Source organism: Tiliqua scincoides, chromosome 1 (assembly GCF_035046505.1).
Source record: "Tiliqua scincoides isolate rTilSci1 chromosome 1, rTilSci1.hap2, whole genome shotgun sequence".
NCBI lineage: Eukaryota > Metazoa > Chordata > Lepidosauria > Squamata > Scincidae > Tiliqua > Tiliqua scincoides.
This window is the reverse complement of record NC_089821.1, coordinates 252,086,373-252,100,633: the sequence shown is the minus strand read 5'-3', so window position 1 is coordinate 252,100,633 and position 14,261 is coordinate 252,086,373. Positions and strand designations below refer to the sequence as shown.

Here is a 14,261-nt window from a genome sequence, read left to right as displayed (position 1 = left end):
TGCAAAGAGATCATCGTCACTGAGCTGCATGAAATCCTCTGTCTCTGCTGGAGAGAAGGTGGAGTACCTCAAGACATGAGGGATGCAAACATCATCATGCTGTACAGGAACAAAGGCGACATGGGTGACTGCAACAACTACCGCGGCATCTCTCTCCTTAGCGTTGTAGGAAAGCTGTTTGCCCGAGTTGCACCATTGAGGCTCCAGGTACTTGCAGAGAACGTCTATCCAGAATCGCAGTGCAGATTCCGAGCCAACAGGTCCACCACTGATATGGTATTCTCCCTTAGACAACTGCAGGAGAAATGCAGGGAACAGCGACAGCCACTCTTTATAGCCTTCATAGATCTCACGAAGGCTTTCGACCTGGTCAGCAGGGACGGCCTCTTCAAGATTCTCCCCAAGATCGGATGTCCACCCAGGCTCCTCAGCATCATCAGATCTTTCCACAAGGACATGAAGGGCACTGTTGTCTTTGATGGCTCCACATCAGACCCCTTTGACATCCGAAGCAGAGTGAAGCAGGGCTGTGTTCTTGTGCCAACGTTGTTTGGGATTTTCTTTGCTGTCCTGCTGAAGCATGCCTTTGGAACTGCAACAGAAGGCATCTATCTCCGGACCAGATCAGACGGAAAGCTCTTCAACCTCTCCAGACTGAGAGCAAAGTCCGAAGTCCAGCTGAAATGTCTGCGTGATTTCCTCTTTGCCGACAATGCAGCTGTCACTACCCACTCTGCCAAAGATCTCCAGCAGCTGATGGATCGTTTTAGCAAGGCCTGCCAAGATTCTGGACTGACGATCAGCCTTAAGAAAACACAGGTCATGGTTCAGGATATGGACTCACCTCCCTGCATTACAATCTCTGCACATGAACTGGAGGTTGTCCATGACTTTGTGTACCTTGGCTCAATGATCTCCAACATTCTTTCTCTTGATACCGAGCTAAACAAATGCATCAGTAAAGCAGCTACCACGTTTTCCAGACTCACAAAGAGAGTCTGGTCCAACAAGAAGCTGACGGAACATACCAAGATCCAGGTCTACAGAGCTTGGGTCCTGAGTATACTTCTGTACTGCAGCGAGTCATGGACTCTTCGCTCACAACAGGAGAGGAAACTGAAAGCATTCCACATGCGCTGCCTCCGACGCATCCTCGACATCACCTGGCAGGATAAAGTTCCAAACAACACAGTCCTGGAACGAGCTGGAATCCCTAGCATGTATGCACTGCTGAAACAGAGATGCCTGCATTGGCTCGGTCATGTCGTGAGAATGGATGATGGCCAGATCCCAAAAGATCTCTTCTATGGAGAACTCGTGCAAGGAAAGCGCCCTACAGGTAGACCACAGCTGCAATACAAGGACATCTGCAAGAGGCATCTGAAGGCCTTAATAGTGGACCTCAACAGGTGGGAAACCCTGGCCTCTGAGCGGCCTGCTTGGAGGCAGGCTGTGCAACATGGCCTTTCCCAGTTTGAAGAGACACTTGGCCAACAGACTGAGGCAAAGAGGCAAAGAAGGAAGGCCCATAGCCAGGGAGACAGACCAGGGACAGACTGCACTTGCTCCCAGTGTGGAAGGGATTGTCACTCCCGAATCAGCCTTTTCAGCCACACTAGACGCTGTTTCAAAACCACCATTCAGAGCGCAATACCATAGTCTTTTGAGACTGAAGGTTGCCAACTACTAGTTTAGGAGCTCAGGTTCTACATTGGCAATGGATGGTGTTATTTAACAGATAAGCAACTCCCCAGCCTCTACTTCCAATCATTAAAAGCAGGGGCGGTAAGAGTGATTTGATGTGTCACATGGGGATATGAAGAAACTTACCTTGGGGCACCAAAGCAGTCAGGTCAGACATTTCTTAATGAGCATGTAGCAAAAGGAACTGAGGAGCAGGCTTACAGTTTAGAACAGCACCCATATGTGTGGATGAATCGTGCTGAGCTTAGCAGGGCATTCCTGGGGGTTTTCTGTCTTTGCTTACCTTAACAAAGGGATTGCCAAATGCACTTCCCCCAGGGGCCAGAACAATCTGATGGTCAAGCAATCTAATGAAGCTGGCATCACCTTTGTTGATGATAGCAGTGATGGAGAATGATGGAGCATGTTCACTCAGATGGCATGAGGTTGTTATTGTGAGGGAAGCTAAGGGTAAAGGACGCTTCTGGAAAAAATCTGTCAACAGGCAGATTGGTAGTGGTTCATTGTCTTCTGCAGTCAAATATATATATGAACTATAGCCTGAGTCTTTTTGCTTCTATGCTTTACAAGTGTAACCGAGAGCATTTTTTTTAACCATACCTTGATTATAATATCTTGGGAGATAAATAACATTGCAGGGGGGTGGGGGCCTATTTCTTCTATTTTCTTTTGATCCACCTGCCCCTGTGTTCAGAAGTGAGCCTCACCTTCCCCTTTCAATGTTGTCCTGATTTATGATGTCTCCCTGGGAGAAAATACAGCAATCCTGTTTTTACCCTGTTGCAAAGCCCCATTTCATCCTATAGATAAAATGTTGGACTTGAACCTGAAAGATGATAGTTCAGATTTCTGCTTAAGTAGGAACTCATTGGTGGTCTTGGTCAGTTTATTGCCTCTCTCAGCCTCCAACTATGAAATGGGAACATGGCTGACTTATCTTGAAGGACTGTTGTGGGATTATTGAGCTAAAACTTGCCTCAACACTATATTTTTTTCATTTAGAATGCAGCTTGAGACACTGCTGTAGGCCAGGGTGTTGACTTACTGTATTGCCGTTTTATTTTTGACTGTATTTTATTTACTGATGCTTGGATTGTACTTGTTTTATTCTGGCTATAGCCTGCTTTGGCAGCTATGGTACTGCAGCTATTTGGCAGCTATTAAGGTAGGATGTACCATAGATACTCACGTATAGTATGTGAAATTTTTGCCAAGTAATCAAGCTCCAATCATCACTTCGCCTTATCTCTGGGTCAATCAGAGGGCAGAGCCTTTCAACTCTGAACAGTTTCCTTTCTCAGCTGAGCTGTTGCTCAGCTCAGGCAGACACCTCTTTAGTTGCTAGTTACTTTCCAGGGACATTCCAGCCAAAGTTAAACTTTTATTCTCCTTCCTTCTGCTGCAGCCTAGTTCTGCTTGGCAAATGCTTGCAAAGCAGGCCTGCTTTTTGAAACACCAGGATGGGACCCTCCTTCCCAGGCTACAATTCAGTGCACCATTACTTCAGAATAACACCCATGGAAAGCAGTGGGACTACTTCTGATTAAAAAGGGATGCAAATATCTCATCTCTCTGCTGTGAATTGAATTGCACACTCTCAGTTATGTGTTATGGGTTGTATGTTGTATGCAGAGCTTCTGGCTTAACACACCAGACACCTTAAAGGTGTCTTTGATTCATGGTTCTCCTCATGTCCACCTTAAAAGTGGATTTGATTCATGGATCTCCAACCTTTTTCACTTGCATTTCCCTTGGCAATAATAAATTGTACCCTTCATATTAGCAAAATGTTTGTAATAATACAAGCCCTCATCTCTTCTCTATGAAAACTCAGACTTCATGTATGCATCACAGTGTTTTCTCTTTTTATCTGTTTGAGGATCAGAAGACTCTACCTTTGCACTGCTTTGCACCAGAAGTGTGCTGAGAAATTCTGGGTGATTGATCACTTTCCATATTATGTTTCAGCTTTTTTACTGTGCTGGTTTTCAGTCACTGGTTCATAGATGAATTGATGACCAAAAACTAGCTATTGGTGGGGCTTTCACAGCCAACTAGCTACCTCCCTTCCTGCCTTGCAAGGCATTCTGGAGCATGGCCTGCCTTTTTCTGCCATTCTGCCATTCTTTTTCAAGTACCCCTAAAGGTCCTGTTGAGTGTCCCTGGGAGTACGTGGATAGCAGGTTGGGAACCACTGTTTTACTGGTATGTAGTTTATAGTGCACTTACTGTGGTAGTGTTTACAAAAAGGTGGTGAAGACCAGAATTTAAAAAAGAATAAAAATGTATCTTATGATCTTTCACTATGTTTTTAATAAATTTGAGACTACAGTTCTTAGGTAACAATTAGTGGTAGGTTATTTTTCATGATCTGACTTCGGGTAAAATAAGACAAAACTATAGTCAGACACCCCCCTAAGTTTAACCCCTGACTTATCTGAGGGTCATAAGAAAAATTCCATGATTGTTGGCTCAAAACCTGCCCTCGACTTATCTGTGGGGTCGACTTATAGGCGGGTGTCTGAAATTGTAAATCAGGTCTCCTGTTACCTGCCTTACTCCATCTTGGTCCCAGTGGCGTGTGATGGGATGGTAGAATTTGGCTTAGATGTGTGAGATGGACATACAGTCAAACAGACTGAACTGGATTTATCCAAAATTGGATTAGATTCAACCATCCATCCAGGAAGCCCTCAACCAGACCATGGAGGCAAGATCTCTCCTCCGTGGTTTGCCTTCCTGCCTCCAGCAACCTCTATATGGAGGTTCTATGCAGCCATATCAAACAGCTGGTTGTACAGCTATCCTTGATGAAATGGTTTTAAAACCCCTGTTAAACCCGCTAAGCCTATGGCTAATCAGTTTAATGAGAGAGAGAGAGAGAGAGAGAGAGAGCATTTGGAACAATAGAAGAAGGTTTGTGAGAAAAGGGTGAAAGAAGGAAACTGAATGATAAAGAGGGAAGGATCTGGAAAGTATTTAAGGGGGAAGGAGGAGAAATTTGCTGCAGTTCACTAGCCTGGGATGATATGCAAGAGAAACTAATAGAATCTAGAGGATGAGGAGAGGGGTTGGGAAATCTAATCCATATCGTATGCTGTTGGGGGGGGATGCAAAGGATTTCTTGGGTTGTACATCAAATCCTTATTTGTTCATATAAAGAGACCAATTTCAGTAAACTTTAAATAGTTGTTTTTCAAGACTGTCAAGTTATTAATTGAAATGACCTAGGGATACGTCAGAATGAGTGTTAGTCACAGGTTGTGGGGGCTGTGAGGCAAAGCCTGCACTGGACTGCCATGGTTTCCCACCCACCTCCTGATGGTTCCAAAGTTGACCCAGCTAGGTGGGCCCTCAGCAACCTGATCTGGCCAACCTCTGAACCCACTCCTGGAAATAATGTTTATTAAAACCGTCCTTGACTCTGCTTTATTAATAGGCCAAGAAGAATAGGATAGTAGCTTTTTTGTTTGTTTGTTTAATGTTCCATACTTCCCTGAGCAGTGAGAAGCTTTTTTTTTTACAGGCCCCAATTTTTTTTTTTTGAGGGAAACAGTCTGGGAGTTCAAAGAACTACAACTGTTCAGGTATTACTGGGATGTGGAAGCAAGCAGACAGCAGTTCTCAAGCAGTGCCAGCCCCCTAAAAGCCCAAAAACTCTTTCTGCCAGCTAGAAACTTTATGGCAACTTTTGAAGCCAACCCAAAAACTCAAGCCTTTGGGTACCGTATCTGTTTCCAGAGCCAATGTGGGATAATGCACAGACTTGAATTAGAACCCCTGCTCACCTTTCAGCCAGTTGGGCTCATCATTGTCTCTCAGCCCAACCTGTTACCCTGAGATATTTTGAAGATCAGTTGGAACAATCTTATACTGAATATTTTTTTTAGGAAGGGTGGCATAGAAATGTAGTAGAAAATTGCACTCGGGCTGGGCAGACCCTATTCACAGCCTCTCCCCACACTAGCATTAGGTAGGTGCTAATGATTCGGACAGGTGAGATGTCCTGTCACCCTGATTGCCTCACAAAACAGACTAACATGGCCTCTGGCATTTGTTCTGAGTGGCCAAGTCATGCTAAAGAGAGTATTGAATAAGCAGACAGCATGATTTATGGCTGGAGATGTTTGTTTCTGGTGATTAAGATTGGATTACAGCCTAAGGGCCTAATCCTACCCAACTTTCCAGCACTGATGCAGCTACAATATAGCCCCAATATTGACCATTTTAGTGCCTTGTCAGTGTGCCCTGAGATGGAAAAGGATGAAAATCACTGCTCTAGTGCCTCATTGTCATGAAACTCTAACCCACTTCACTGCAACCCATCATGACTTTTCCCTCTTTAGCTTAGATCTCAGCTCAACTTGAAAACCAATGTGTGATGAGCAAAAAACCCAGCTAACAGAAATTCTTTGCAGCCATGGGTTAGACCAGTGATTTTCAATCTTTTACATCTCATGGCACACTGACAAGGCACTAAAATGGTCAAGGCACACCACCAGGCTTTTGACAATTGACAAGGCACACCATGCTGCCAGTGGGGACTCACATCTCCCATTGGCCCTATTAATAAATGACCTTCCCCCAAATTCCTGTGGCACACCTGTGGACCACTCACGCACACCAGTGTGCCACGGCACAGTAGTTGAAAATGGCTGGGTTAGACCTTTAAAGCCCTCTATGACCCCAGCATCCAGGAGACCTAAAAGACCATCTCTCATATATGACCCCACCTGTTCTGTCTGATTTTCTTGAGATACCTACTGCAGACCTCCATGCCCTCTAAGGTATAAGGTGCCTTTTCCACGGTGGCATCAAGAACTCACTCTTGGCAGAACTTTATCCCACTCATTCACTGTTGATTTTCTGGCAGCTAGATAAGGTTGTGTTACTTCAAAAGGCGCCTATGACCCTCTCAGCTGCCATATTGAAAATGTCTTTTTCTCCTACTTTGATTGTTGCCATACTATTTATTGACCTATTGATTTTATATTTTGGAGTTTATGTTGAAGTACCTTGGCACAAAAAGGCAAGATACACATATTTTGATAAATAAAATATTTCTAAAATTGACCATTACTGTTAAGATATCTCCCCATCTAGACATTCTCCTTTTTCAAAGCTTTGATTGTGCCTTGCAAATCAGTCCACAAACGTTAACTCACAGGACATTGTTACCAGGAGTATCTACCAGTCTGGAAGTGGGGGGGGGGGAGACCCTATTTTCCCAATAGCAAGCACCTTCCTTCCTAATCTCCTGGAGTCAATTCTGATTTACCACTGAGGACCTACAGTCTTCTGGATCTACCAATTACAGGCTACAAAAGATTCCTTAATGTTGCTCCATTTGCGCTACTGCAGTAGCAAAACATGCGGGCACATCATTCGTATCCACTTCAGTGGCAAATATTTTTGTAATGGTTCATGACTATACAGTGATGCCTCGCAAGACGAATGCCTCGTGCAACGAAAAACTCGCAAGACGAAAGCGTTTTGTGATTTTTTTTTATGACTCGCAAGATGAATTTTTCTATGGCCGTGCTTCGCAAGACGAATTTTTTTGCATTTTTTTTGTTTTGGTTTGTTTTAAATCGCGCTTCGCAAGACGAAAATTTTGCAATACGAAACGACTCGCGGAACGAATTAATTTCGTCTTGCGAGGCACCACTGTATATTGTGTGCATCAACATTTATAGATCTATGGTTTCTGTACTGTTGTCATTCTACTCTGAGCTACTTAGCTGCTTTTTGCAACAGTCTGAATGCCAGTCATCTCAAGAACTTGTTTTCTTTCTTCCTTGCAGATTCTCAAAACCAAAGATGTAACATCACCAATGCAACGTTACATTGATAGCAAGGTAGTTAAGACAAGAGTGGAAGGTGAATGGCTCTCTTTTGATGTAACTGATGCTGTCCATGAATGGCTCCACCACAGAGGTAACAAGCAGTACCCTTCCTTCTTATCATTTAAAGCCTGCCCATTTTCAGTCTATATCATATCAGGACTCCATCTGCTCTAAAGATAATTCTCCTTTCGCTTCTTTCTTGCAGACCGGAATCTTGGCTTTAAGATAAGTTTGCATTGTCCATGCTGTACGTTTGTGCCTTCAAGTAATTATATCATCCCAAATAAAAGTGAAGAGCTAGAAACAAGATTTGCAGGTAATAACAATGCATAAGCATGAAAGTTATTTATTAAATAAGAGGAGCATATACTGTCCATGTAAGATGTAAAAACCCAGTTGATGTAAAACAGTGCTTTTTACCCAGTGGTGTTTACCCAGTGGTGTTACTCAGTGAGAGTCTATGAAGTGTCACTGGTTGAAAAGCATTGATGTAAAATATTGAGGAAGCAATGTGTGCACATGTGTATAAGAGAACTCTTGGTCTCCTTCCTGAAACAAATTTTTTACAATCTCCTCTGCAGCATTGTGAGAATCCTATTCAGTTCACCTTTACTAAATATCACAAGTGCTGGTGATTGCATTGGTCTTGTAAAGGGTCTTGGATGCGTACTGTAAGATTACCAACCTGTAGTGCATGCTCACACCATAGCTGATAGTCATAGAAACATGCTTTAAAAGCTCAGAGTGATAATTTACATAGCAAATCCAGTCTAACTCTGTTCATGGGTGGCAATTCTAGTATCTTCTATTACAACTGATTGAATAAGTAATTATCCAAGTGAAACAGGTGATATACCATAAATTTTTGGGGTGAGTATATAACTGTATGAAAACCAATTCATCTAGATTGAGACTGAAGATCTCAATCTGAAATACAGGTTCAATTCTGATGATTCCTCAGTAGCTGTTTGAAGGATTAGGAACATTCCTTTCCCTCTTGCTCACCAATCTCCATTTTCAGGTTGCTTTACCCATAGTTTGTCATGATGTCCAAATTAGTGTTAATCTCCAAAGCACTTCAAGCCATAGTTTAAGATATATAAATAAACTTATAGGCTAACTAAAGGCATTTGAGGAGGGATATGATTGAAGGACTAATCCTACCCAGCTTTCCAGCACTGATACACCTACAGTGCAGCCCCTAGGTAAGGGAATAAATGTTTCCTTACCTTGAGGAGGCTTCCATGACTACCCCCCAGTGCAGGATGCAGCACATGCCCCACTGGCACAGATGCACCAGCACTGGAAAGTCGGATGGAATTGGACCCTGAGACTTTACAAAATTATGCATAGGGTGGATAGAGGGATCCACCCCCTCTCACGCAACCCCAGAACCATGGAGCGCCCACTAAAACTTAATGGCAGGAGAGTTAGAACAGATAAAAGAAAATTTCTTTTCATAGTGTAACATAGGAGTTCTGTGGAACTCCTTCCCACGGGATAATAATAATAATGATAATACTGGTATTTATATACCGCCTTTCTGGTCATCGGATGACTCCTCTGACTTTATTCAAGGCGGTTCGCATAGGCAGGCTATCTCTAAACCCCCAAGGGGATTTTTACAATAACAGAAAGGTTCTATCTTTCAAGAACCGCACAACATTTCAGATGGATCTTTCACGGTCTGGTTTCACTTCTGGCCCCCCAGTTGCCTCCCACGCTGGCTGAGAAGTAGCTCCTTCATCTCTCACTTGAAGGGCAGCCAAGACACTTCTTCGCTCACACCAAAGTGCAGGTGGAATAACTCAGCTGAGCTTGTCAGCTGCTTCAAGGTCTCGCCATTCACGGAGCTGCCGGTGGCCTCAAACTGGCAACCTTCAGATGTTATCTTCGGGCTAACTGGGGCTCTACCTCTAGACCAAACCCCTTGCCCAGGATGTGGTGATAGCACCTGAAGGCCTAGGTGCATTTAAAAGAGGATTGGACAGATTTATGGAGGAAAAGTCCATCACAGGTTACAAGCCATGATGAGTGTATGCAACCTCCTGGTTTTAGAAGTAGGCAGTCTCTGAATGCCAGATGCGAAAAAGTGGCACAAGGTTATCCTGTTGTCTTGAGTGCTCTCTTGAGGCATCTGGTGGGCCACAGTGAGATACAGGAAGCTGGACTAGATGGGCCTATGGCTTGGTCTAGCATGGTTCTTCTTATGTTATTATGCTCTTATTGTTTCTTGAATTTGGACATCAAAGTATGGTTTGAACAACCCAGAAATGGAGAAGGGAATCAGTGCATGGGGAGGGAGAGGAAGGAGGTAGTATATGAGCCCACATCACTTCCATGATCCTCCAAACTATGGTTGGAATAACTGAGCCCAAAGATACACATAAGGGCATTTGAGCATTAGTGTGAACCTTTGATATAGTGTGAACTGTACTCACACAGGTGTGTCAGCACGTGATGAATCCCTGCCTGCCAACGTCCCTAATATTTTTGTGATACAGATTTCTTGTAAAAGATGGTTTATATAATTTGTTCCAAAAGAGCAACACAATATTTATTACCAAAATGTATTTTTTGAAGGTATTGATGACTCCTTCACATATTCCAGTGGTGAGAAAGCTTTAAAGTCCAATAAGAAAAAATACAGTGGGAAGAACCCACATCTTCTGCTAATGTTGTTACCCTCCTACAGACTTGAGTCACAACAGTCCAGTCGGCGGAAGAAGCGTGCTCTAGATGCTGCCTACTGTTTTAGGTAAATATGGATTGAGATGTTCTGTGCCTACCATGTGCATGTACATAAATATATTCACCTGTGTGTAATAGCAATGCAGTCCAATAACGAGTCGATTCTGTTCTTAATAAAAATCCCCTGATGGTTCATCTTGCTGGGTATGAACAGGGAGTAATCGCATTCTGATGAACCCAGAGTCTGAGAGACTCTGATGGTATGGAGCTTGACTTTTGGTATGGGCCTGATGGTATAGAACTTGACTTTTTCCTCATGCGAAACTGATCTCCCGCAGGCATGAACTGGATATGAGAAATCACACATTTTCATTTTATTGGGCATTTGTATGCCGTCTTTCTGCCTCCTAAGAGGTGGCTCATACCTTGTAAAGAACACACTTATCTCCCCTCCCCACATATCTCAAATATCCAAAGATATGTTAAGGATTAAGGCTGCAGTCCTATCCACACTGGCCTAGGAGTAAGCACGATTGACTATCATGAGACTGACTTCTGAGTAGACATGCATAGGATTGGGCTCTAAATGATTTATTGTGGCAGCAGCACTGTAATTCATAGCATCTGAAAAGGCCCATCACAGACTAGGGATGATGAGAACGGTAGCATAGCTCTAGAAGGGTGGTTCACTAAGTATTGTGGTTGCTGCAGTGTATCATGTAAGCAACCCCTCCCACTCACCGCTGAAGCCATTCTGGGCAGCATTGGCAATGAGCTGCCCAGAATGGCTTCAGTGGCAAGAAGGAGGGGTCGCTTACATGGCACGTTTCAGGGACTGCAGTACTTACCATGCCCCCCCCCATCGCTATACTGCTGAATAAGGAGGAGAAGGAACGTAATTAGGAGCAGGTGCCATCTGTGTTAGATGGGCGTGAGATATCAATATATTGTTAATACTTCTCTTCACACCAGAGAAGTCTATTTCCAAATGGCTGTTTGCTGGTGTTTCTTCTGCAAATTTTTTTTTTCTCAATGTGTGAGTCCTTTTGGTCAGGGGACCATTTCTTTATTTGCTCTGTAAACTGCTTTGCGAACTTTTTTGGTGAAAAGGTAGTATATGTGCTTGTAATACTACTTCTAATAACCATAAAATATTGCTAGCTGCAATGGGAAACTGCTTACTACTTGCAAGCGGTGAACCCTGGGAATTTGGCAAGCGTTCCGCAATCATTGGCATCAAACCGTCGTACTGGTGTCCAAATAATTACTTATTTCGTCCTCACGTTCCTGGGCGTGTGGGGATGCCTGAGTTCCTTTTTTGTTATGCATTTTAATGCACATTCCCCTTTCTGTGGGAGTGAAACCCACTGCTATCAGAGGACTCACACATGCTCAGTGTTCTTCCGAATCTCCCGATGACGACAGGGCATGCATTCTTTTTTTGTGCCCCATGGCATATTACTGCAGATAAATCTTTCAAACTTCCTCTCTCTCTTAACAAAATAAATCTGTTTTGATTCTTGTTCCCTAAGAATGAATTACATCCTTCCTGTCATCGCAGTTACTGCGCAATGTTGGCCATAATTTTATTCACTCATTATTTGAAAAACAAAATAAATAAAACAGGCATGTTACTCTTGCTGTAATGAACCCTGAGTGGCGTGTAAGGGGGAAGCAGTAAGCGAGGCATAGAAATACATAATAGGTTTGGAAAGGTGAATGCAAAGGTTTGCTCCCCAAAACCATTACAAATTCAATCTAACCACTTCAGTCCCAAGTTTAATGGGTCTGCCAGGGGCTAGCTGTCCTTCACCACAGTCACAGCATCACCTTTCCCATCCAGATTTCCTTGGTGATGGCTGTAGTGGCAAGGAGCCAGTGAACTCTCCTGAGGCGAATAGCAGCTTTGGGGGGAGGGGCAGGACCATGGCACAAAAGGGAAAAGTTAAATCCCCCCTTCCTGTATATCAAGTCTCTGATTCTGATCAAATTCCCTATTGCTGGTACTTTAATGTAGACATGAGACAGATCTTACACACACTGAACATACACTTTTGCAGATATCAAAATGAGGTGTACTTCCAAATCTGATATGGAAAAAAACATCAGAAGATTGGGGAACATGGTGTCTGCATGTTCTGCAAAGAGCCTTTCTGAGGGTTGGACTGTACTCACCTTGAAGCAATTTTGAGGAACACGGCTGTGATAATGTTTTGGAAATTTATTTACAGAAATGTGCAGGATAACTGCTGCCTGCGTCCATTTTATATTGACTTCAAGAGAGATCTTGGATGGAAATGGATCCATGAACCGAAAGGATACCATGCAAATTTCTGTGCAGGAGCTTGTCCCTATTTATGGAGCTCAGATACCCAGCACAGTAGAGTAAGTCATTCCCTTGGAATTCGGGTCATGTTTTATGGTGGGATATTGACACCAGGTCTTTTAGGACTACGCAAAGAAACTGGGAGCCAGTATCGCATCCCAATAATAATTCAGATACACACGACTTTTTGAAAGCAATAAAAATGGCAGAACACAAACTCTAGTCCAGATACTGTCTGGATGTGTTTTTTGACTACAGGTATTTCTCAGCAACTTGTACATGGCATTTCACATCCCATGGTAGAGCATGCTTGATAATCTGCCCTGGCTCAAATAACAGTGTGCTTGTTTTAAAAAGCTCCTGTGTAGACTCAAATAGCCTCATTCCCCTCGATGCAATTTCTGCGGATTAGATATGCAGCAGATCTTCAATAGGCAGTTGTCAGTTTGTCTCATTAAAAAAACAAAACACAGAGCGAAACCAAACTCAATTCAGTTTACTCCATTGCACTGACATGAATATGTGGGCTGTATAAATAATGCATTTGCAGGGTATCATTATTTTCTACTTCTTCTACTTTCATGCATCTTTAATTGGGCTATCTTTTGTGGGGGCACATTATTCTTAGGCCTGTCATCAGCAAACACCCAAACATTTTCACCATGGTATGTCATTATTTGTTTATGGAGCTTCCTAAACCACATCATTGGTCCATCTAGCAATGAACTGTCTGCTCTGACTAGCAGAGTATCCATCACTTCCCAATCAGTGCTGGTCTTATTGCATGCCAACTATTGCCTGCTCAGCTAAATCAGATAAAACCAAGATCCTACAATGGTAGAAAGCAGCCATCTAAATCGATTTGGGGCCTTTCTCTAGTCCAGGTTTTGATCCCTGACATAGTCCTAATATAGTGACTCTGCCCGTGGTAGTCATTTTAGAGCAGGCCTGCACAATGCACAGTCTTCATAGCTATAATAATGTTTTGGAAATTTATTCCCAGAAATGTTCAGGATAACTGCTGCCTGCATCCATTTTATACTGACTTCAAGAGAGATCTTGGATGGAAAGGAATTCTCCTATTGGGCAGCTATGATCAGGACAGGGTGTATGCCATGTGCTGGCTTATGAAAATCCAGCATACAATCTGGTGATTGGCACACTATTTGGCATCCTGAAAAACTTGACTTTCCTTTCTAATACAAAATCCACTTTCTCTTGGTTGCAAAGAAAGTTTGAAAGAACTGGGGTAGTGCTGCCTGCATAGGTTTAGAAACCAAGGAGCAGCTGGTACAGGGTTCTCAGTAGCTCTTTGTACCCTGTGTAATTCCTGATCTCAGCAACATTCTTCCTATTCATTCATTTGCAATGCTACACACTCTATGTGGGGCTGCCCTTGAAGACGGTTTGGAAACTGCAACTAGTGCAGAATGCAGCGGCCCGTGTGGTTACTGGAGGTAGGCGGTTTGACTCTGTCAGTCCGCTTCTCCAGCGGCTACATTGGCTGCCCATTCGTTTCCGAGCTCAATTCAAGGTGCTGGTTTTGACCTTTAAAGGCCTATACTGCTCTGGGCCAGGGTATCAGAGATCACCTACTTCCCCACAATCCGGCTCGTTCTCTTAGGTCATCAGAGAAGGCCTTTTTACAAGTGCCACCACCTAGGGAGGTACGTGGGGCGGGGCTAGAAATAGGG

At 43.4% G+C, this 14,261-nt stretch overlaps 1 protein-coding gene across 1 annotated transcript in view; it reads left to right on the top strand.

The window, feature by feature from the left end:
• TGFB2 (transforming growth factor beta 2) overlaps nt 1-14,261 on the top strand; it is a 96,876-nt gene that overhangs the window by 80,100 nt on the left and 2,515 nt on the right. The window contains exons 3-6 of the mRNA XM_066611704.1: nt 7,509-7,641; nt 7,756-7,866; nt 10,134-10,308; nt 12,473-12,626. Coding sequence (XP_066467801.1) covers nt 7,509-7,641; nt 7,756-7,866; nt 10,134-10,308; nt 12,473-12,626 — 573 coding nt within the window. The remainder of the gene's footprint in view (nt 1-7,508; nt 7,642-7,755; nt 7,867-10,133; nt 10,309-12,472; nt 12,627-14,261) is intronic.